Source organism: Alligator sinensis, unplaced genomic scaffold (genome assembly GCF_000455745.1).
Source record: "Alligator sinensis unplaced genomic scaffold, ASM45574v1 scaffold1118_1, whole genome shotgun sequence".
Taxonomy (NCBI): domain Eukaryota; kingdom Metazoa; phylum Chordata; order Crocodylia; family Alligatoridae; genus Alligator; species Alligator sinensis.
This window is the reverse complement of record NW_005842070.1, coordinates 798,499-823,382: the sequence shown is the minus strand read 5'-3', so window position 1 is coordinate 823,382 and position 24,884 is coordinate 798,499. Positions and strand designations below refer to the sequence as shown.

The 24,884-nt window shown below is 39.9% G+C and overlaps 1 protein-coding gene across 21 annotated transcripts in view; it reads left to right on the top strand.

The window, feature by feature from the left end:
- The window catches only part of ARPP21 (cAMP regulated phosphoprotein 21), a 276,847-nt gene that overhangs the window by 189,434 nt on the left and 62,529 nt on the right, over positions 1 to 24,884 (top strand). For 18 of the 21 annotated variants that reach the window (XM_025204112.1, XM_025204113.1, XM_025204114.1 and 15 more), the window contains 4 exons: positions 8,412 to 8,642; positions 15,778 to 15,947; positions 18,794 to 18,898; positions 23,165 to 23,425. In XM_025204112.1, coding sequence (XP_025059897.1) covers positions 8,412 to 8,642; positions 15,778 to 15,947; positions 18,794 to 18,898; positions 23,165 to 23,425 — 767 coding nt within the window. The remainder of the gene's footprint in view (positions 1 to 8,411; positions 8,643 to 15,777; positions 15,948 to 18,793; positions 18,899 to 23,164; positions 23,426 to 24,884) is intronic. The other 3 variants (XM_025204124.1, XM_025204123.1, XM_025204122.1) reach the window with 1 other exon arrangement.

The window sequence follows — 24,884 nt, the reverse complement described above, 5'->3', positions numbered from 1 at the left end:
CGGGGAGAACAGGGCATAAAACTTGTTCTGCCATTTTTAAACCAGTCTAGGTGTGCCAAACTTCTGTTCTGTTGCAGTTATAGACTGGTTTCCGATCACTTGTACCCTACTGGTACAGGTGTAATGTCTGTACCCGGCGTTACATGTCATTTACAAGATAAACCCACAGATTTCAAAACAGGAATTCAGGATGTCAAAAACATTCTGACGTGCTGTGATCTTTCTGAGTTCTTTGCAGCAGCAAATTTTCTCTGCTACTTTTCTAAAGTCAAAAAAATAAGTGAAAGCTGGGGGCTTGCATTTTCCAAGAGGTGAGTCTAAAAAAGTTGATAACCGCATGATGCATTCTGCCCCGCAAGGGCTTAGACATCTATGCAAAGTAGATTAATTTAACTGTTTTTCATGGCACAGCCAGTTCAGCTTGTGTGGTATATGAAATTACAGTGGACTAAAAAATGATAGTTTCATCAGGTAATGAATACTGCCCTTTTCAATCTTTTTTTCTTTATTGCATAAAAATAGAGCACAGTAAAAGTTGGTCCAGTCAAAAATTTGAACACCTTATTTTTCTCCAATCTTTAGACTTTTGAGGCCATTTGCCTTCCTAGCCCCTGTAGATAGTCTCCAGCCAGGCTACCTGATTGAAATTGAGGTACCACAGGACAACATAATGTAAACTAATGCAATTCTGACTTCTAAAGGGTCCTGAAGTCTCTTAGTTCCTACATATTAGTTCTAATAAAGTTAAATCATGATTTTAAAAAGAAAAAGAAATCCCCTGTTGTTTGCATTATCGTTCCTGGGTAGATTAATATTAGGGTGAGTGACAGTATGGTTCTGAGTAATTCCCAACTATGCCATTAAGTTATTTTCTATTTTTACATAAATGTGTGTAATAAATGATCAGGGCCATCGGACAACTCCATCAGTTTGGATCATTAGATAAATATAGTACAATCCTAGTAGTAATCAATATTTAGCACTTAGTAACTGTCAACTTCAACGTGCATTGGAGACATTAGTCAATTTAAGCCCAATTTATCAAGCCTTATGCTCCTGAGGTCATACTGGATTCTTTGCTTCCCTTTTTTTCTCCAACCCAAAAACATGATGTAGATCTATCCATTGTGTGAAGCAGTCTGTATTCCAAGATCCTTGGATCTAAGTTCAGTGAGGGTTTTCTGTTACCTTGCCATACTTGCCAACTTTAAAAAAAACACTAGATTGAATCCAACTCTTTTAAAACTTGCTCTTCTCAAAGTTAGCATGGAGCCCCTTGGGACCTGTGACAAAAGAACATACTGCATTTTATAAGTAAATCCCCAGATTCCTTTTAAGTTTTACTTTCCTTGCCCAGGTAAAAGTGCATTGATTAAGGATAAGTAACTTCAATTATGGCCCTTTGTGGTTATATTTATTTACATAACAAATGTGCTTGAACTTATAAAAACAATATAGCTAAAACTTACCCAAGCATCTTTTAAGATATGCTCCTTATTTTCAACTGGTGCACACAATAAAATGCGGGCCATATTCTCAGCTGATGTAATGTGTCCAACCTCCACTAATTCAAATGGATCTTTGCACAGTCCTACAATCTAACCCAATAATTTGATGAAGAAGCACAGCAGCAGCTTGGTATAATTTGAAGTCTAGTTCTGAATTGATTGCAGTTCCCTGCTGCACTAAATAGAGAGAGACAAAGTGCTTGAACAAAGTCATGGGAATCCAGTTTGGAGTGTTCGGACACATATTAATTGCAAAAGATTTAATAGTTTTAAATAGCCTTTGTATCACTGAAATCAAGCATATCAAATGATGCACTTACAAAATAATAATAAAAAAAAATCTCTGATGAGCTCTAATAACTGTAAATGTATCTGCACTATATATTCACCAAATCCCAAATCACTTCCAAATGAAAGCTCTTCTAATACATTTAAAACGCTTCAGTAATATTAAAATACCATGTTCTTTGTAGAGTGATTAGATATTGTAAGTGCTTTAGAGCTTTTTAATTTTTTTTATCTAAGTGTTCCAATTTGAAAGCTTGTCAAGGCACAGGAAAGGAGAAAGAAGCTAAATAAAAGAGGTGAAAAAAAAAGAGTAAGACTGGATGTCAAAACAAACTCACACTTTCAAAACCAGGACATAAAGTGAAGCTGTCAGTCAGCCTGAGGAATTCAGGGGAAATAAGACCCATAAGAAGAAAAGAGTCTGATGTTATCACTAAAATTATGTGTTATGGTAATAACTCAGCCAAGATTGACCATTCTTTAAAAAAAGAAAAAAAGGGTGGGGGGGACAGGACACGCCCTGGTATACTGCTGTCTTCTCCCCAGAATACACTATTTTTGTTCATGTGGCTGTTCCTCACTCCATACACTCCTTCCATACTGACTAGCAAATGTTTTCTGCATTATAGTAGATGCTGGTCAAACTTTTACACATTAGGTGTAGTTTACACAGCATTTAAAAAAAATGCAACAAGCACCAAAGTTCAAGTTACCGCTGTTGTTCACTAAACATCCAAGTCTTTGATATGTGTTTTATGGAGGTCAGACACAAATGATGCAGTCACCATATTTTCATTTATGTACAAGAGACACAACACCAGGTTGGGATTAGCAGTCAGTCACACAGTGCATAATGGACTAAATGAAAGTACCAGATCAAGATTACAGTAGCTAGTAAACAAAATTCAAAGTAGCTGGTTGTAATCTAGACAGCATGCATTTATTATCTGAAATACCTTTACTGGGGAAAAAAACAGATATTAATGGTGTCTATTAAGGCTCTTAATGTTCTCTGTATGTTCATAGATGCCTTGAGAAAGTATGTAAGGCTAGGGACAGACATTCAAAAACACCTGAGCCTGAATTGATTCAGTCTTTGCAGGTTAGTCTAACCTGGCTAGGCTAAATCAGTTTTGTAACCGGACAGGCATCCCAGAAATGCAGGCACATGCCTCAGGTTATAAGCCGGGGGGGTTGGGAGGGGGTGTGCTAGAGCAGCCCTCCCTTCCTTCCATAGCATGGAGCTGAGTGGAGTGTGGCCAGGCTCCCGCAGGAGCTTTGATTAGGCCAGCAGGGAATTGATAACAGTGTTTATCACTCAATTAAGAAAACAACAGAGGGACCTTACCAGCTACTTGCTGATTCTGCCTGTTGATTCAGCACAGACCGTAGCCAGCATGTGGTCTGCTAGCTAATACACAGACACCTTCTCAGCAAGGCAAAGGGGAGTGGGGAGTTCCTGCTTAGCAGGGAGTGGTGAGGGGAGTCTCTGGAGCTGCAGCGAGGGAGCAGAGGGGAGGGGCCAGCCCTGCTGTGGAGCAGAGAGCCTGCCCAGCCCAGAGAGCATACTGGGATGCTGGGGGTGTCTGGTTTATCTTAAAGCAGCAAGGAGTCTGGTACAGATATTGCATAAACTGGTTTGAGCCAAATCAGTTACGTCTGATACTATATTCAACCAGGTTTATCTCAAACTGGTTTCAGCCATTTTCAAACTGGTTTATGTGCACTGAACATTTGTTCTGTTACAGATTTAAACCCGTTTCTGATCACTTAAAGCGGTTTATGTGTAATGTCTGTCCCTATCCTAAGAGTTCAATAGTAGCAAATCTCTGTGTTTCTTCCTTATATCTCCAAACATTCTGTTTCCATCCTTATATTAGGATGATGGTGATAATGATAATTAATAACATACAGAAGTTTTTATGAGTAAATCTAAAGAATTATACATAGGATGTCAGTATCATTATTCCAGTTTTAGAAAGAAAGAAAATGAGGCACAGTGAAGTGACTAGTATATGGTCACACAGCTGGATTCAAGCAGAACATAGAATGTGATGTTCACCTTACTTGGCCTGCTTTATTGCAAGAAATTAAGAAATTATCAAAGAAGTGATGATTCCATGCCTTTCGAACAAAGTGAGCTGCTTTAAATTTATTGTACCATTCTATTTTATTTTTTATTATATTTTTGCTTTTGGTGTTTGCTAAAAATATAAATATACCTATTTTCATTTAAAAGCAGAGTTTATATTTCACAAATATGTTACCTGCTGCATAGATATCTTGAAGCATAATGGATATAGAGAGGTGCATTATTAAAGCAATAAATCAATATTTGGTCAGGGAGGGAGACTTAATAATTTAAAAAATTACTCAGACCACATTCCTGCAATTTATGATATCATTCACATCCCCAGTTACTTTAGACTTTTGTGCTATAATAGATTTTTTTTTCAGTTTGACTATTCATATGTATTTATGAGGAAAGATGGCTCTGCATATGGATGTATCTGTCAAGTATGCTCCTATTCAACCCCTATCTGTCCTTATGAGAACAAACTGTTTGTCTTAGCAGTATTATTTTCATTTACTATTTATAATAATTTTTATTAATTTAGGTAAGGAAACAAAGTGTGCATTCAATTTGAAAATGTAAACAATATACTTTATTTCATCTTTAGTCTAGTTCTTTACAGTACAGTTTTTGTATTACAGTACTGCCTCATAAACCCCAATTCAAATATTTTTTTCCCCTCTCTCTACAAACAGTTGGCCATATTCTGACTGATGATACAAACCTACAGTAATCGTTACATTCAGTTGAGTTATACGAAATATATATAAATGTAGTAGAAATTGAAATCTAATCCAGGGGGTTTGGCATTCCTTACTGGTCCTGAAGGGAAACTGTAATCTTAATTACAAGCCTTTAAAAACTCTAACCCTTTTGTTAAAGGATCCTGTAAATTATCATTTAATGCCCTGGTTTTGGAACCAAATTTCTGCTTCTTTATGTTTCCTTCCAGTCAAGTTGATCAGGTAAATATTCCCAATGGCAATCTTGGGAATGTAGGTGCAGGAGCAGTAAATTAAAAGCTACCTGCTTCTACTCAGAAGCTAGCTACCGACTTGTCACACTGAAACATCATTCTTGTTTCCAGAAGTTCGAGTTGGAGAGGTATCACTTTCATGGGAACCCAGAGCTACAGTGGGAGCCACAGTGGTGATAAAAGCTAGATAAAAAATGAAAAAAAAAAGATAAGAAAGTACAGGTTTTTAAAACTAGAAAATCAGTATTTTTGATTCTGTGAAAATGCATCCAAGATGACAGTGATTAATGTGTTGCTCCTGTGAAATTTACCCCATAGAGCAAGTAGGGATTGGGTAATTAGATGGGTCAGTTGACTGGAGAGGGAGTCTTTGTCATTGTTTATAAGGATATCCTATGAAGAATGTAGGCAACAGGGAGGAAGAAAACTTGTTTAGGATTGTCCAAGAGATGGACCTCCGAGCACAGAGAGGGGATTAAGCAAAGGGCAAGATGAACATTAAGTATAGGAGAAAGTCCAGAAGGTCTGTGGCCTAAAAGAGATGGTGGAAATGCCACTGGGTTGATCATTTAAAACCAGGGGCATGAAAAACTTTGGGGGAATTCTTTCCCCAAAAATATCTAGGTGTTTTCCAATTTATTCTTTTATCTCTTGCCCCTTTTTTGAATTTCCATATAATTCTCAGGTACTTACAGGTTCTACTTACAATATAATTCTAGCATCGAAGAACACATCTAAACACATGTTAATAGGTAACTGATGGGAACATCAAGATTTTTATGTCTATTATGAAATAGATAGGGCACTCTTAGAACAGTTTAAAACAGGGGCTGACAAACTTTTTGCCACTGCAGGTTGCTGCTTGCAAGCCAGCCCCCTATGCAAATGCCCTGCGCTCCCCCCTGCCCCCCTCCACCCTCCTCAGGCCTCCACCATAATCAGCAGAGGCTGCAAAGGGAATAGACAGCAAAAAGCAGGAACTAGAACCATATGTATGCCTCTTCTGCTGCCCTGGCTAGTGTGTGCTGTGATTCCCTGAGACGTTGTTGGCCAGATCCATTTTCTTCACAGATTAGACTTACCCTACGAGCTGTAGGTTACTGGCCCTGGTCTAAAAGCATAATGGTGAATTGGCTAGGAGAATTTAACTAGAGGATGGAACAAATTATTTGTAGATACTGAAAAAAGGGGGATATGTGAACCAACAGAAGACCCGTTTTTTAGATTTCAATAATTTCTGGATGATGGGCAAAACTTCCCATGGCTTGTAAAGTCTTTTAAAGCTCACTAGTTCATATTTTCAGTCTGTATTAGGTGACTTCTTCTTGTGTTGACTGAAATAAACATGAAAGTAGCTACAAACAAATAATTAGCATTTATTCATTAATAAACATGTGTTTGAATTTAACTCAATATAACAGCACTTAAATATAATGGTAGGGAATAAGCTCTTGTAGTTCTGAGGCAACAAAAATGGATAGTTCTTCTAAGGAATAATATAAACATGATCAAGAGTTGTTAAGTAATAATATAGGAAGGGGACTCAAAACCTGCAGAAAATTGGTCTCTTTCATTCCTTCAAGTTGTTCCATTGAATGAAACATTTCTGTTCTCTTAAGGAAGAGCCAATCATTGATGATCCTGAAAGTAAGCTAGTTTCAATAATATAATTTTAACTAAAATGCAGCAGAAATGAGAAATTAAATGCTTGTTCCACAGCTCCTAGCAGCTCTTAATATCAACTTAATTTAGAGGCACTCTCGATTGTCTCCAATGTTCATAAATTGATAAAGCTAAGACTATTATTACATAAAAGCATCTGAAAAGAAAAAAAATCCATTACAAAGTTACACTGTTCTTTTACAGCTTTTCCTTCAAAGAACACAAAATGGGCAATTAAAGGAATAGCAGTTAGTGGGCCCTACTTAAATTATTATAATAAAAGAATTTCATACTTAACTTCATCCTTCATCCCCAGGGAGAATTCAGATCAATAGGATTTTGATAAGTCAGCTATCACACACAGAAAGTGAGAAAAAAAGAAAACACAAAGAATCAATGTTGAAATTAATGCAATACGGCCAGTCAAACATGGAAAATGATCTGATAATTACTGTATTTTCCACAGAGAGAAAAATGAATTTCTGCTAAATGTTGTTTTTACATCTAAAAACAGAAAATACCAGAATACTATGCTGAAGTTCCCGAAGGTGCCATCAAGAAATTCATCCATCCAAGCATGTCTCTGCCATTCAAAATTGCCACAGAAATTAATATTATGAAGTAGATAGTTCAGTAGTCTTCATAATTTTCCAATGGATGTTTGTACAACATACCATGTAAACCTTTGTTGAAAAAGTAGCAGCTACCACAGTTTCAGAGTGCACACAAACAATTAAAAAATTCTTCTGCATCCTCCACTAGCTTCTTGACTGGTTGATTGGGAAGAGTGTCCTTGGCCCTAGCACCCCAATGGAACTGTGGTTTCTACAGTTGTGTTCAGCTACTATATGTATGTAGAAAATTGCACTAAGCAAGAGGCAGTACAAATGTACCATTTTACACAATAGGGAGTGCTTTACGTAGAAGCCCAGTAAGTACAAACCCCCACAGATTCCAGGTTGTTGCCATTACTTCTTCAGACTCAGAAACATATTTCCTCAAGTCTAATTATCAAAAAGGAAATTGGTCCAAGTTAAGGACAAGATTCAGAAATGATTCAGGGCTATGGAATCCTGCAAGCTGCAAACTGAGGCCCACACTGGAACCAAACTTCTTTTTTTCCTCCCCTTCTTCTCCAGGTCTACATGAGGACACTCAGCAAAAGTAAAGGTGAGTCAACTAATGGTATGAAGTCAATTAACGCATCTAAAGCACATTAAACTTTTGTGTGGAGCATTCTAGTCAGAAGCAGAGTAACCTTAGCTCACTGTAAGTTTATCTTTGAGGACTAAGCTGCCACTACAGTGATTTAAGGCCATTTTACTTCTGAATGGGAATGTTCACATGGTTTAATGTTTATTTAACAGCTTTATATTGATTTCACACCTTTAATTGATTCACGTGAATTTTCCCAAGTGTTCTTTTTTTCATAAGCGTTTGGTACTAGTATTTAAAATTGCAGAACCAGATTTATATTTAGGAAAGAGGTTATGCCATAGTTGATTGCAGGTAATCTCTCAGAATGTAGATGTAGTCTGAAGATAGTCGATTGTTTTAAAAACACGTATTCCAGTCCACCATCCAAACCTCACTGAGCTGTTGTTTTAGCACATTCAGGGTGAGGACAGACAGTGCAACCCCCTGCATCAGAGTAGCTTCATCCAATCTAGTGGAGAGTGCCCCTTAAAGAAAAAGAGAATATCAATGTAGGTTACTCTGGGTCAGTTTTCATTTATCTGCTTCCATCCTTCCTGGGATAGCAATTTTCTATAGGAGGGCAGAGAGGAAAGCTAGTCATCTAGTAAGTGCTTGCCATCTTTAAAATGGACTATCTTGTATATGCAGACTCTTAAGAAGAGTAGAGGACTGGGCTTTTTTAACTAAGAGTCTATATCTCATTCAGGTTCAGAGTCTTCCAGCAGCGCTGGCTCCTCAGGATCCCTGTCACGAACACATCAGCCTCTACAAGGTGCATCCATTGTTGCTGGCGTGTCAGCAAATTCTTCAGGCAGCGTTTCCTATACAGAGAATGGGATGAGTGGCCAGGTAGCACCAAGCAACACCAGCTATATCATACTTCCACTTGAAGCTGCAGGGATACCTCCTGGCAGTATCCTCCTCAATCCCCACACAGGTCAGTCTGTCATTTCTCTCATCTTCTTCATTACCCTTTAGGGAACCTTACTAAGATCCACCCAAAAAAGTACTGGTAGCACCACCTGCTGAGTGCTTCATTAGGGAGGAGGTAGTTACTTTTATTTGAAAACTAGATTTTGCTAGATGTTTTCACATCTGGGAGCAAGTATATGTTGGCTTCGTATATATTGACATAGTCAATGAGGAACAATAAAGTAATTTCATCAGAGGTACAATAAGAAGGGTCTGAACTCTGGTCAAACACTATGGGAGAATGGGAGGGTAGGGGAGGAATGGGGGAGAGGTGCCACTGCTACTGCTGTGGAAGCAATGCAGTGAGGCTGCTTTTGCTGCTGGATGACAGGGGTGGAAGGGCGATTCTGGTGCCCCTCCTAATTTGTCACTCAGGGCTGGTGCCCCACTCACCCAGCCCTAGTTATACTACTGCATTTGATACTGCACTGTTGGAATCTCTATAAAATAAAGTTCTGATCTTTCCAGGTGCTGCGGTCTTCTTGTGAGGTGCTGAATCCTTTAGTAGTTTCGAAGGGTGGGAGTGGGAAAGGGTGTCAGGATGCTCAGCATTTCTCGGGAATAAGCCATTGCTCTGATATCTAGAATCAACTGATGTACAATTTCCAAAGCTTTAAAATATAACTAAATAACAGAAGAAGAGAAGTTTTGGATATGGTGTTTGAATCAGCACTCTGGAGTTAGTATTGTTATCTAAGCCATTTGATTGGCTTACATCTGTATAAGTAAATTGGAAGTTGTAGGTGTAGGATCGAGGACTCTGGTGCTACCTCAGTGACTTAGGTCCATTTCAGTGGCAATGATTGAAGTAGTATCTGGCTCTGGAATCTGGATTCTTCTTTTAGCTGAGTTTCATATGAGCATTAAAAAGCTACAAAAGCAATGCATTGACATTTTCTTCTGTACTGGGAGCAGAAGTCTGATATAATTATTCAAAGTTTTATGAAAAACAACATAAGGCTTTCATTTTGGGGAACATTATCTGTAGTGATAGTCACTATTTTCTGGATGTATCCAGCTCTTCATGTTAAATAAAAATAGGTTCAATGCCAAAAAATAATATTTATTCATGAGTCCAGCACTAGAAATACCTTTGTAGTCAGGATGAGGGCATGAAATAAGGACAAAAGGTAAGGACTCTTAACAAGTGCAACAGCTTGAAAAACCCTGTAAAACCAAGTCAATCAGGACTCATAGTAGAGATGATCTCTTTTACTAGACCAACAAGATTTTTGCAAAAAAACTTCTTTAATTGTAAGCTTTTGGGCACAAACACCCTTCATCAGGCATTGGAGAAAAGATTGTAAAAGTTCTCCTGGGTAGAAATGAAAGTTCATATTTCTTTTCAAAGATTCAAAAGATATCATTTCTACTGCGAGTTCTGATTGCCTTTTCCTCTAGACCAATACGGCTTCAACCTGGATACATAAAACCAAGTGTTCCATAAGCACTTTAGAGGATAATAGCATTTGATTCTAATCAAGATATTTCAGCATATGTAAATGCAGGGAGATATTTTTAAGTTTATATATAGTGGACTGATTTAATGACTTATTCTTGAACACAAGCATTTTTTCAAGCTACATCACTTGCGTGTATATTTTCAAACTCTAAGTTTTCATACTGGAATTTTGCACTGGAGGCAGGAAAGGAAGGAGTTTGAGTGTTTCTGTCAAGAACTGGGGTTTGGAGAGCAATAGAGAGAGAGCAAAACACCATCAGCTTTATTTGTATGTTCTTGGGCAGTTGTGTGGTTAACTGGCAGCTCTGTCCAGCTCTGTGTAAGAGTGCCTCACGTATGTTGAAGGAACATTTTTGTGTGTTCTGTGGTCTGCTTTCAAGAAGCTCTTTTGCACGTACTTCAGCATGCATGGGAAGAAGTCCATCCACTGTTCACATGGCTAGATTAGGGAGAGCTACTAATCCTTCCAAACCATGAATAGCAGCTTATATAGCAAGAATTTGGCAAAGATCTGCCACACGTATGACAGCAGAGCTCCTTTGGGAAACCATTCACTATATCTCATGTACAGGTATAGCATCTCTTACTAGCTAACATATGTCCCCGGTATTTAGGGCCTCACTGTATTTGTCACGGGCTTAATGCCTCCAGGTTCCAACACTTGAATGGCATGTCTTCCCACCTTAGCATGCCACTTTCTCTTCAGAGGCATAACTGAGTAGTGTATATATACATGAAAGAGAGAAAGTGAGAGCTCTGTATTTGTTCTATATGTCATTCAAGGAGGATTTTTTTCTGTGTATATATTAGCTCTGCTGCTTGCACACTGGATACCTGTCCATCATTATAGCTAATTTTTAAGTGTATATATTTAAAAAAGGTAAAAGGAGCAATTCAGTTTGAAGTATCAGGCACTTTTTCAGATTTATAGAATCCCATTCTTTTATGTGCTGGAAATAAAAACTTGACTATAGTGTCTGCTGTTTGTAATGCAAAATAAAATACATAATACAAATTTGTCCTTATATGTGAAGCCACAAATCTCTGCATCTTATTACAGTAAAATTGGAAAAGAAATTCCTCAGAAAGAAAGTATGGATACTGCAGGATGTGATCAGGAATTAGTGTGATGGGTACTGTCATAAAAATCTAGATGAGGAGAAGATAATTTAAAGAAAGGAAAAATGAAGCCCTTTTCTCCTTAGTGAATGGATTTTCTTTTCCTGTGGCATCACACTTTAGCCCTTTCTTCTCCTCTTGCCATGTGATTATCTTCAGTACTGTCCCCTCTTTGATTGTAACTGCTTGTCACTTAAAGATTTTATTTCCTATCATACTGTGTAGTCCTAGTGACCATATGACCCCATAACAGCATCCAGAGACCCAGTCATCAGGTTGACACATTGGTTTCTCTCTGGTCAGAAAAATATAAAAACCTCTGGACACCTTTGAACTTTCTCTTAGGTGTTGGCAACCTACCACCTCTATTAAATGCATTTTTTCTGATCCAGAACTTTCCCCAGCTTACCTGCAGAAGTTTTTGTTTTTTGTGAAAAGATAGCAACAGCATTTCAACAGTTCAGTACCATTCAATCTATTTTGTCTACTTTCGGGTCTCTCCTAGTGCCTTCTTTGACTTCATCTTCTTAGTAATTAACATATTTCATGTTGTTTCTTATGTCTTATAATTTTTCTATTACTAGCCTCCTATCACCCCTTACATCAGGGAAATAATTAATTCCCCAATGTTTGCAGGTGTATCACTTACATTTTTGAAACTCTCGTTTTCATTTCTTGTTGAAAAAATCTTTTCTGGATTCTCTTCTTCATAAATCCCCCTTCTCAAGTCCCTTCTTTATGCTTTTCCTTTTCTGTGCAGCTATCCTTCTTGATTGCAGTGTTGCTTCAGATTCATCTTAAATATCTGTCAGAAATCTCTGAGACTGCTATAGCTACACTCCTAGCTGTCTACTTGTTCTTTGTTTTAGCATTTCTTTACCCATGGACTTCACTGTAGCATTCAACCCAGTAGATGGGCTTTGGTTGTTTGTCATCCATGTTAGCTCCATCATAAATGCTGACCATTTCTGAATTTAATTTTTCTTGTCTCCACTAACATAGATGTTCCAATTTACCTCCTTCATTCTCCAAGCCTCTTACATTTTTCTTCAGATCTGTAGCCCATTATTTTATGGTGGATGCCTTTTTGTATCAATAGATGATATCTGCAGAGGCTCACGTAGAAGTTTTGTTTGTCATGAGATCGGTCCCCTGAAAGCGTTATGCAGCTATGCCTACATTTTTAAATGTGCATAGCTGCAAAGCACTTTTAATGTGGCCGATCATGTGACAAATTAAACCTCATCAAATGGGGGATCAAATGAAGGCACTTCACTTTGGAATGCCTTTGGGCAGCAGTTGCAACCTTCTGCACCTTACGTCTCATCAAACATTTTGTCAAAAAAACCTGGTCCCACCATGTTAAAAACAAAACCCCACAAAATTGCACTGTTCAGAATATCTGTTGATTCATCTATTTGAAGTGTAAACAACTGATTTTTTTCAATCTGTCAGTGAGATGAAGTCTCACCTACATGACCCTTGAGTCCCACCAGTGGGACACATACCACTGATTGAGAAACACTGCCTTAGGAAACCTGTGTTTCCTAAGATTAATGTGTGGTGTGATTGGGGCTGGGTTGATACAGCCCCTCCCTGCCCCTGGTGCTGTTTGCAGGAGAAATTTGCCCAGCCTGAGCTGGAGGTAGGGCAGGTGGATTGGAGCTCCTCAACCTCGCAGCCCCTCCCACCCCCCTCCAGCTTCCCTCCCCTCCAGCTCAGGCCAGCAAATGCCAGCCTGCAGTTTCCTTCCCTTCCCTTTCCCCCCCTCCCCACTACTTTCCTGATGACAGCCCCAGAGCTGGGAGGGTGAGATGCGGGGGGTGGCTTCTTGGCAGCAGGCCGGCTTCTCAGGCTCCTGCAGATAGGCTCAGTCCCCCTCCCTAACCCAACAGACGAATGTTTGTTGGGTTTGGGGGTGGGGGGGAAGGGAACTGTAACTCATGGTATTTTATGTAAAGTGCCATGAGTTAGAGCAGAGGCCTGCACATCTATCAGCACCCCAACTACCACTGCCTTATATCATAGCTGCCCCAGGCACCCAACAGTGTTGTTACTCTGCTGCTTTGGACGGTTTAAGTCTCCAGGCTTGGACGAAAGAAAAAATCATTTACTGCTCTCCAAGCCATTCCACCCTACACATTCACAAGTACCAGCACAAAACCAGCTTCTCTGGTCATGATGACTACCAGGACCTGGCCTACTCTTCTCCCACAATCAGCGTAATCATCATTTTACCCATTATGAATGAAGTACTTTCCTAGCTGCAGCACTAAGCACCAACCCAGGAAGTGAACACATTTTAAAGAGAGCAAGGTACATTTCTGCTTTGATTTTGACACTGGCTTTCGATGCCAGACATGAAGAAGGAAGAGGAATACATTGGTGGAGGCAGCTTGAGCAGGCAGTAGGAGAAGCAGGAGCTAGTATGAGATTAACAGGAGAATGGCTGAAGAATGATAGAAAAAATTTCAAATTCATGCCCTGCTTCTATCATGAATCTTGTTTTGCAACACAGAGGTGACCAGCTCTTTATCTCACTACCAGCCCTCTACATCATCCAGTTCACCTGCATTTCTCTGTCTTAAATTTCCCATTTACTTCCTTCTGTCAGACACTTCCTACAGTTTGTTTCTCTTAATCCTTTAAATTTTCTATTTCTCTGTCATACACTCCCAATTTTTAAAAATTTGTATTTGCAGCATAAGAAAAAAGAATGAAGAAAAGAATCAAAATCATGTGGAAATTTTACACAGAAGAGAATCAAGGGCAGCATCCAGATGTGCAATGGCGTGCACCTGCAGCAGCACAAATTTGTGCCGCTCCTTTGTGCAGTAGTGCATGCCCCTGCACGTGTGCTTTGTTGCAAGACACTGTCCTGCTTTGGGCAAACTGCCCTTGCCCAGCTCCTCTTGGCTCCCAGCATGCTAGAGCAGTTGTGGCACAAATGGAGAAGTAGAGAAACTCTGGCCGGCAGCCACCACATCTCCCTGGAGGACCAAGCCTCTGTTCCACTGCATGCAATTGTAGCATGTGCCGTGATGCTTTATTTTCTGGGGGACGGGCATTGCTACTGGGAAATCTAAGTAGCAAATTTTCCCCCCATGAAGCAAATTTGCAGTGTGGGGCACGTTTTAACATTCCACATGTGTGATTTGTGGCACCACAAAGAGGTTTGTAGTATTGTAAAACAGACATGCCTGCGTGTGGGCACGTGGCCATGGGGGTTGGTTTTTTTCTTTGTTTGTTTTGGGTTTTTTTTTTTTAGCTGTTTAACAGGTTTCTAAGAATTGGGGGAAAATTGATTTATTGCCTTTGCTATTTAGGTTATGTTCCCCATCCACCAATTAAAACATGAAAAGCAAAAGGTATAAGGACATTGCTGAACAGGAAACTTCCCAGGGATTCATGAAATGCTCACAAATTGCATATCATGAATCAAATTTTACCCTCAGTGTAAATGAGGACAAATGTTGTCTGGTATAGGCCAGCTCTTTCAAGACATTTTTAGAGTTCTGCTCAATAATTTCCAACACCCTCTTCTCCAGTCCCAGAGGACATTGTTCTCAAAAGTTCTTCACCTAGCTACTGAGTCGTGGAACAAAAATAATTGTAATAGCTTTTCCCCCATTTGAACTACAGTGTTTGATAAATAGTCTCATGGTTTGTCTGCAAATTGCAGTGGGATAGGACATGCATGGATGTACTCTGCTTAAGTATTTCAGCATTTACTGCTTCATTGTTGACTAGTTTACAAATAACCATAGTCATACATTTTGCATAGTCATTATAACTTTCTATTCATTTATGCACTAGAAATAAGTACTGCTGGAACAAATGTGTGTTCTGGCAGATGTTAAGGAGTTAAGAATTTCAACTGTATTTGTGTCATACAGTAGAGTTCAGGCATCTCCATTTTCAGTCACCCATTTAATTGTTTTATGGTGCTGCAGTTCTAATTCATCACCTCAGTCCGATTTTGTGTGTTACTCTATTGTAAACCAAGGATAAAATGCTTTTGTTCTCGCTGTGCCTCCATATTTAGGAATCTTTACCGTGGGTTGAGAATTCAGGGAAATTGAACCTGAAATTTGTGATCAGAATTTGGTAGGCACTATCCAGGATATATTTACAGAACTAGTCATTCTCCTGCTGTGTGTAGCATGCAAAATCTATGGTGCTGATGAGCTGGAACATGCAGTCATATGAAGATTTTATCTTGGCATTATCACTCATTTTGGATATGATGTATTGAAGTGGCATTTGGCTCTTTGTTAAATCTCCTTGGTGGAAGAAAAATTGTCACCTACACCTTAAATTGCTGTTGATGAACATATATTCCCTGGCGCAGCTGCAAAAATAGATAACTGCTGCCTTACACAGAGGCACTAAACACTTTATTGTTGCAGATTAATTAAAGCAAGGGAGAGTGGCCTGTAAATATGTGGGGGTCTCGTTTCTTTTACTGGCTGCTACACTCTGAAAAGCATTCTGCAAATTAAGGGTATTTTTTTTTCAGGCCAACCATTTGTAAACCCTGATGGTACACCTGCAATATACAATCCTCCCAGTGGCCAGCAGCCAATTAGAAGCCAGATCGTTGGACAGTCTCAGCAGCAGCCTTCATCCCAACAGCAACAGCAGGTTCAGCAACCACAGCAGCAAATTGCAAGTCACCTTGTCACACAGGTACGACAACTGTTGAAAGGGGAGAACAAGCTTTCATCAGTGCTGGGATAATTAGGTGTGTTTACCTTCCCTGAATAGCTGTACTATACATTTCAAAAAAGCAGCTAAATAAAATATCAGGGTATTGGGATTTTTCCTTTTGAAACAAATGGAGTCTGAGCTATCAAATATTTTCTTGTTGGATAAAGTAGATAAAGATTTTTAAAATAGCCCCCATTTGAGGCAAACTTTCATTTTGGAAATAACTATTCAATTAGGTGGTATATGTGTAGAGAAGCTCCAGATTCCTTTTGAAAAAATTGCCATGCAAGTAAAAGCTATAAGTGGTCTTTTATAGACCAGTCCAATCTGTAATTCTGTAAAGCACTGGGGAAATATTTATTGATGCACATATCTCTATTGATCTTCTGCTGAACATCCTTCTAATATTCAGAGCTTCTAAAATTAAGTTTATTAGCTATTGCAAATTTCACATTTTTATTTACTGTTCAGATTTTCTTTGCATGTGTGTGCATTTGTATGATTAGAAAGAGATGATAGAATTGATAAATTAGCTGCCCACAACTGGTTGGCCATTAGGATCCCTTGCATACTTGCCTGTAAAAATTTCATATGGCAGTTCTCACTGCGTGTCCCCCCACTACACAGTTATGTGTATGCAGTGTAACCTTAATAGGAGTTACATGAGTCTCTCTACAGAAAAATAGACTTAGAAAACTTAATCACCATCACTCCTGATGGGCTGGACGCTTAGTTGAATATAGTTTGTGTCCAAATGAGGGCAAGGTTAGAAAACAATGTATTGTGATACAAATTCCATTCTGAGGTGCAGGTCAGTGTAGTAAAAGCCACAGAAGCTGCCTTTTTAGCCCAATAACTGAGAATTTCCTTATAGAAATTTCCCTATGTAACTTCATTGGCCTGAGATATTTTAGTCCCCTAACTTCTACAAAATAGCACTCTGCAGACTTTATGGATCTTGGAGGTTCTGCCACTGTACTCTACTGTGCCTCTGGCCCTTCTCAGTGCTCCAAGTTTTCCTGCAGCCTACAATGAATGGAGCTAGACCACCAGGGAACTGCTTTAGGTTATATTGCTATTGCTATGGGTGGAGGGTCTGATCCATAGAAAGGTCCCTGCAGCTTAAGCTCTTTGAACTTTTCGCTGTACATTACACCAAGGTGGCTGACCCTGAGTGTGCTTACCTGCTTCCAGCACATGGTTTCTATGCTATGCAGCAAGCCATCCTGTACATTGTTGTACAGTACTATGATGTATGGTATATAGTCTGAGTGATCCAGGTCTGCACATGGAGAATACCTCTACATTCTGCTCCCAGGTTACCCCATATAAACCCAGAAACCAATTAAGTTATTTTTGGTTTTACCAGGAACAGATTTTGTCTCAGTGGCTAAAACTGCTTGATTCAGAACTTACAGCCTGAATAGTTTTTTAACAGCAAGGGCAAGATAGTACCAAACTTGTATATGCGTCATGCAAATGAGAGAAATACCTTCAGTGAAGTTTCTCTGCAGAGTCTTTCTTTCTTTTACCTAAATTTATCCCCCAAATTAGCTAGATAATCACAACTTTGGTGGTCATGTTTTAAGCCATCGTGTCTGAGAGCTGTATTCCATGTTTCTCCAACTCTGACAAAGCTCTGAATGAAATCAATCATTATTAAAGAAACATTCAAATATATGCTCATGCAGTGTTTTCTTTCCTCATTATCTTTGTGTGAATTATATGTGGTTCTACATTTCAGCATTTTAGTACACCAGTAATCAGGAAATAATTATGGTTTTGTTTTAGCTCCTTATTAGGGCTGTCAATTAATCTGCATTAACGTGAGTGATTAATGCAAATACCAGTTAACGCGTTAATTGCGCACATGGTTTTGGAACCCGTACCCAAGCCACCCTGTATGGCCTCGCTGCTGCCATCACCGCAACCTGCAGACCACCCCACAGGGCAGCATTGGCGGTACAGAGGAGCTGCAGGGCACCCCGGCATGGGCTCTGGGTGGCTGCAGCAGAAAAGGCCCAGTAGCGTTGAGGGGGAAAGGTCACTTTTCCCCTGCATTCAGCAACAACTTTGGGCCGGTGGCACCATCTGCCTCCACCAGGCTTCCCCGCTGCTTATGCACCACTGCTGCAGCTGCCTGGGGTAAGTGCCCTGCCCTGCCCTCCTTCTATTTCTCCTTCCCTCCTTCAGCCGAGATCCCACCCCCCAGCTGTAGCACTGTAGCCCCTGTACCAGCCAAGCCCTATGATCTCCATATGGGCCAAATTTGGGGGTGAGGGATGGTGGGGCTGTGGATTGGGAGTGAGGGGAACTGGCAGAACCTGGGGGGGGTAAAGGATTGTGGGTCAGAAGTGAGGGGCACCAGCAGAGCCAGGGGTCTGTGGGTACTGTACAGTTTGTATTCTGTGTTGTAATTGACATCAATTTATTTGAAAATATATGAAAAAGTCTATTTTTTTAAATAAAAAATGGGATCCTATTATTGTTTAACTGTGCAATTAAAATTGCAATCAATCACAACTATTGTTTTATATCGCAATTAATTGCAGTTCATTTTTTTAAATCGTTTGACAGCCCTGCTTCTTATTGACTTTGTAGTCTGTTTGTCACTGAAAAAACCCCAACAAAGAATCATGAAATGTAGGGGTTAAAATGCAATTATAGAGTTACAGCAACTAGCTTCTTGGGCTCCACTAGAAAATGACTGGCTCACCTGTTTTGTGAGGACATTGTTTGAGATCTTAATTCTCAGAAATTGTTTTTTGTTATTTGTCTAATTGGTGAATTTCAATTATTGTATCTCATTCTGTTTTATTTTGCAGCCTGTTCAGGCTATGCAGCCATCTTCCCAGTCAGTCCAATACCCAGCAGTTTCTTATCCTCCTCAGCATCTCTTGCCAGTTTCTCCAACGCAGCAATTTTCTGTGGTACTACAATTTTTTTTTTTTTTATATCTGTTCTTGGTGGGAGGTTGTGTGAGAGAGGTAATTTTGTGTGTTTGTGGGGAGGGAGATTGTCAGTATAGGGAAATGCGGGTTATCCCATGGGAAGGTGTATGTTGGAAATCTTTTACTCAACACTTTTGGAACTGTTTGGCTTTTGCCAACAAAATCAGTGAAAATGGTAAGAGACTTTGAGATATGCTTTATGCTGAATCTATATAAATTATTGTAACGCTTTTTGTACTCTGAATCCACTGCCTGGACTTATTCCATGATCTTACAGCATATAGATAACCGGATATTTGTGAAACAGCTGTAGGCCTAGGGGCATGTGGTATACTACAAATCACGAGAAAGCACTAATGGGCATGTAGAATAAAATTAATACAGTAACCCTCTGGAGAATCTGGCATGGTGCTTAACGGGCTAATATTTTGTTACTGTAGAATGACGCTGGTATCTTAATAGGCAGTACAGGACTTTTCTTTTGGGTTCTGTCTTCCTCTGGAATTCTTATTTGCGACTGATGCCCTCAAGCTACAGATGTTGCCACACCATACTATAATATGCAAACAGAACTGAAGATGCTAGAGGTGCACCGATACATCGGTCCAGTATCGTATCGGTACTGATATAAAGAAAATTGATCGTATCGGAAATCAACCTGCTGTGGCTGATCATTTGACTAATAAATACCCGTGTGTGTGCAGCGCAGCACGTAGGCAGCAAGGAGAACAGCCTGGCAGGTTGAAGAGCTGAGTACAGCTGGTAAGTGTGGTGTGGTTGAAGGGGAGGGGGGAGAGAAGAGGCTTGGGGGGCAGATCAAGGTCCCCGTGGTGAGGGAGGAGTGGGACAGGGGCTGGGGCAAGCACTGCCCAGCCAAGTCAGGGTGGACATGGGATGTAACCGTGGCTCATCTGGGGGGTGCAGGGGGAGGGAATCAGCTCCCACTGCTGTGCACTGCTCGTCCAGGAGCTGTTCATCTGGTGGCTCCTGCCGCTGCTCCTGCAACTTGCCTGGGAGGGCATGGGGGAGCGTGTGCCCCCAGATCTACGCGGGGCAGGGCGCGCTGGAGCTGGGCCTGCGCAGGGCTCTTCCTGGCCTGCCCCATCCCTCCCTGTGCGGATCCGGGGGCACATGCCCTCTCTCCATACCATCCCGGATAAGCAGCAGGAGCAGCGGCAAAGCCGCCAGACGAGCAGGTGAACGCAAGACCAGCAGCTCCCAAACAAGTGGTGTACAGCAATGGGAGCTTCCTCCCTCCCTCCCCACTGCACCTCCCAGATGAGCCACAGCTCCATCCCACACCCGCCTTGCCCCGGCTGGACAGTGCTTGCCCCAGCTCCTGCTCCGGCCCCACTCCTCCCTCACTGCAGGGGCCTTGGTCTGCCCCCCACTATGCCCCTTCCTTCCCCCTCTCCCCTTCCACCACACCAGACTTACCAGCTGCACTCAGTTCTCCAAGCTGCTGGGCTGGTATCAGAAATTGGATCGGTATCAGTCAATATGCCTCCTTAAAATCGGCTATCAGTATCAGCCCCAATTATCTCTATCGGTGCACCCCTAGAAGGTGCCTTTTGAGCCAAAATAGAACTACCAACATTTAGAAGAAAGGCTCTGCATTTAATGGATCCAAGAGTGGCATATTCTTTCAAGCCCTGTATCCTAGAAACTAAAACTGTTGTCATGCAAAGCCAAATGGTTAATTTATTAACTAAATTTCACTTTCATTGTGAATTCTTGTGCATTTTCCTTAGATGTGTTGTTATTAATTTGTATTATTGTAGGGACTACTAGCCCTCATCATGGATTAGGACCCCATTTGTGCAATCACAAACAAAAAGACAGTCTCTTCCCCAAGGAACTTATGATCTATGCCCTTGTTCTCAATGATTTCCAATCACGTGAATGGAAGCTATGAATGCTTAGCATTTTTGGAAATCAGGCAACTTACCTAGGTACCTGTCTTTAGGCTAGCATTAACTTGAAAGGGACTACACAATTTGCACAAGCTGAGGATCTGGCCCAGAGTTTTGAAAAATGTTGGTTCATGGTGTTTTGTTCACAAAGAGAATATAGATTTAAACTTTAAGCATGATGTGTCCACATCTGGAGTAATGAGTTCAGCTCTGGTCTCTGTGTCTCAAAAAGGATGTAGTAGAATTATGCCCCAGCTACATGTTACATATATTACACAGTTAACTGGTTAATTGCACAATACATTTAGACTAGCTACATGTGCAAAGTAAGACTGACCACAAGTTCAAAATAATTATTACACAATTAACTGGTCATTTGCACAATAAATGTAGACTGACCACATATGCAAATAAATTATTACGGAATAAAAATTACTATCCAGCTATAATGAGAGCCAACCAGCTATAAAGTTAGTGCTTGAAAATGTGTAACAACTGTATAGCTGGTTTCTATCCAGCTTTAATTTGAATGTGTAGCCTCTCCCTTCCCCCCCAGGTAGAGAGAATGACAGTCAAGTTGGTCAGAGCCATATTGCTCCTGCCATACCAGGAGAAACTAAAAAAGCCAGGATGTTTCAGTTTGGAAAGGAGAAGCCTGAGGGGATATGATGGAGGTCGATAAAACCATGAAGAGTGTGGGCAAAGTGAACAGGGAACTGTTATTCACCATGTCCCAGAATACAAAGACTAGGGGGCATCCACTGAAATTAGCAGGAGATGGGTTTAAAACTAACAAATGAAAGTACTTTTCATTTAGTGCATAGTTAATTTCTAAAACTCATAACCACAGGAGGTTGTGCAGGCAGATAGGATAGCTAGGTTCAAAAAGAGCCTAGGCAGATTTGTGTGTGATAGATCCATTAATAGCTAATAAACAAAACAGTCAGGGGTGTGTCCTCTGGCACCGTTAAACCAACAATGGTTGATGCCAGGGAGAGTGAGACAGGGATTGGATTACACTAGTCATGTTCTGTGCGTACGCTCTCCTTTAAAACATCCACAGCTGCCACTGTCAGAGACTGGGCTAGATGTCTGACCTAGTATGACATTTCATATGTTCTTATGAGATTTCTGGCTCAACTGCACATTTAGAAATTGACTTTTTAGAAATAGTCTGTATGTATTCATTTAAACTCACTTTTTTTTCCCCAAAATCCCTGCCAATAAATATGTTGACTATTTTTGGGAAGTGACACAATAGTAAAATTAACACAATGAAATTAATCCATTTAAAATTAATATGAATATATATCAATATCTGAATTCAGTGTGTTTGTCTCTTTTGGTCAAAGTGAAATGAGCAAAGGGACAAATTTTCATGTTTATGTACCTATAGTATAGTTGTATTTCTAGAGAGAATGTGGTGTTTGAATGGAGGTTCTTTCTGGATAGTTACATCTGGAATACAAGCATGTATTAAGACAAATGGACCTACATGTGCAGACAGAGACATGTGAAGATATAAGGACAATAGTAGAGTCTTCTTGAAAACATTAGGACCCTGGACAGACATAAATACCCACTCAGATCTCTTTGTGAGACTGAGGTCTAGACCTGTATATGGATTGTGGATGAAGCTTGGCTCTAATGACTTCATTTCCATTGACTTAATTTGGGGTCATATTTTATATGTTCACTTTGGTATACTGGTCCCTGCCCCAGCTGGATTTTGTCTCCTAAACCACTAAAATGCACATCTCATCACCTGCATAAAACATCTTTCAATAGTAGCTGGAGGCATAACTATTTTTGTCTAATACTGTATTAAATATATGGGCTAAGGTTTTCAAAAGTATCTAAAGGTAGTGAGGCACCTATTTAAATCTCACTGAATTTCTCTTGGAACATTTGGTAAATCCTTGCTATGCTTTGTAGAGTGTTTTGCTTAAGGGATTCTCTGCAGGTGACTGACCCATGCTTGTAAAGTAGGTTTCATGCCCTTTATGTTTAAAACATCTGAATTTGGAAACTGTGAAGCTCACTAGCCTTTAGAGATAAAGGGAACGTCAAAGGATTCTAAACAATAAGAAGTTGCTTTTTTATCACATGGAATAGTTTATCTTATGGTCTAGAAGCATTTGTCAAAAGGTTGGCAGCATATGTGCATTTTTTAAAATTCTTTCTTCTTGTTGTGGATTACCCTGAGTTATTTAGTCTGTGAATTTCTCTTGCGTCTTGTGAACGTATTTGAATCTGGCTTTTTGTTTTTCAAATGTCTACTGCAGAGAGCTACTGCAGAGTTTATCATTTTCCACTGACTTTTGCCCCACAGCGAGATGACATGACAACACAGTTTAACCAGATGAGCTTAAGTCGTCAGTCATCAGGAGACAACCCCGAGTCGCCTTCAGGTCCTGTCTACCCATCGCCTATTATACAGCAGTCTGCTCAGCAGACTGGTTACATCATGGCTTCTCCAGGTCAGCAGCTTCCCCCAGGAGGATTTACAAGTTCAGGTCCACCAGTATCTCAGCAAGTACTGCAGCCTCCACCACCACCACAGGGCTATGTACAACAGCCACCGCCTGCTCAGGTAAGTAGGATTTTTCTCTCTCTGCTAGCAATTTGGCACCTCATATCAAAGGCAAGGACCTTTCTATAATACCCTGAAGGGAACATGAAGAACAGAAGCTTGTATAACTGGAGAATATTTTCTCAAGTAAATCACATTTAAAGCGTATCAGAGTCATAAGCAACGGGAAGTTTATATCATTTCTACTGTTTCCTGGATTATAACAGCTCCTCCCCTCCTCCTTCCCTGTTACCCTCCCCACCATATGTTTGTGCTCCAGGATGCATCTGCACATGAATATGAAGGCGGAGGTTGCACAATTATTGCTAGTCCCCTTTTTCCTCTGTGTGTGTGCACACTGAGTGACACACACACTAGCTCGGATAGCCATTAATCATATTTAATTGACTTGAACATGTGAGATGTTGCAGATCAGTAATTTTTACTGTCTTCCTGAACACTGATTAAGTTTTACTGTTCATGACCAAACATCCTGGGATGTCTCCTGGGTATCCTCACAGAATATTGAAAGTGATTACTGTCATGAAACAAAATGCACAGGTGATTTTCTTGCCAATTTTCATGGTATACATTTTAAAGTCATATTTCCAACTATAGTGAGCTGCATTTAACAGTGCTGCTTAAAGTGTAGAAATGCCATTAATTGCTTTTTAAATTTATTTTCATTTTATCCTGTAGAAATGCAAGTGTTAAAAAAAAATTCTTTTAAAATCCGTTACATGATTTAACCTGCAGTTTTATTTCTGCTCGAATTACTTATTGATAATATATCTATAATTGTCTCTGTTGTTGTGTCTCTGCATTGTTGTAATAATAAAGATTCTGGACTGTTAAAATGTTTTTAGTAGCCTAGAAAAACCAGTGCCTCATTATTTTACTAATTAATTGTAAAGAAAATTAGAAGGTAGGCACTGTTTATGCCGGATCAAATACAATGGCTGGCACATGTTTGTAAATCTTGATATAATGTAAGTAATTTTTCTGAGCAGAAAGCTTGTAAAAAATATTAGAGCTAGGCAAAATACAAGTTTGCTCTCCTCACACAGAATTAGCTTCTTTTCAGATAGCAGTATCTCTGCAAAAGGGACTTGTAAATGATTGTTTTTATAGAAAGCATGAAAAGTGATAATTTACAAGTGCCAAGATTTGTCAAATGCCAAAATGGAGGCTTTTGAATTTTAAAATAAATTCCATAAAAATTGTAATGCCTTTTTTCTCCTTCTACACCTTATTTACTCTCCCAAGTACATCATCTAAATGACAAAGAACCACATTCCAAACTGTCCAGTCTTCTCTTCCTTTATTTATCACCTGCTTTCCTTAACATTTCCAGGCATTGTTTAATCAAACTTCACAACACTTGAAATGAGCCAGACAAATAGGAGCATTTCTCTTCTATAAATTGAACCTCAGAGAACCTAAGTGATATGCTTCAGAGCTATGCAGTGAATCCATTTAA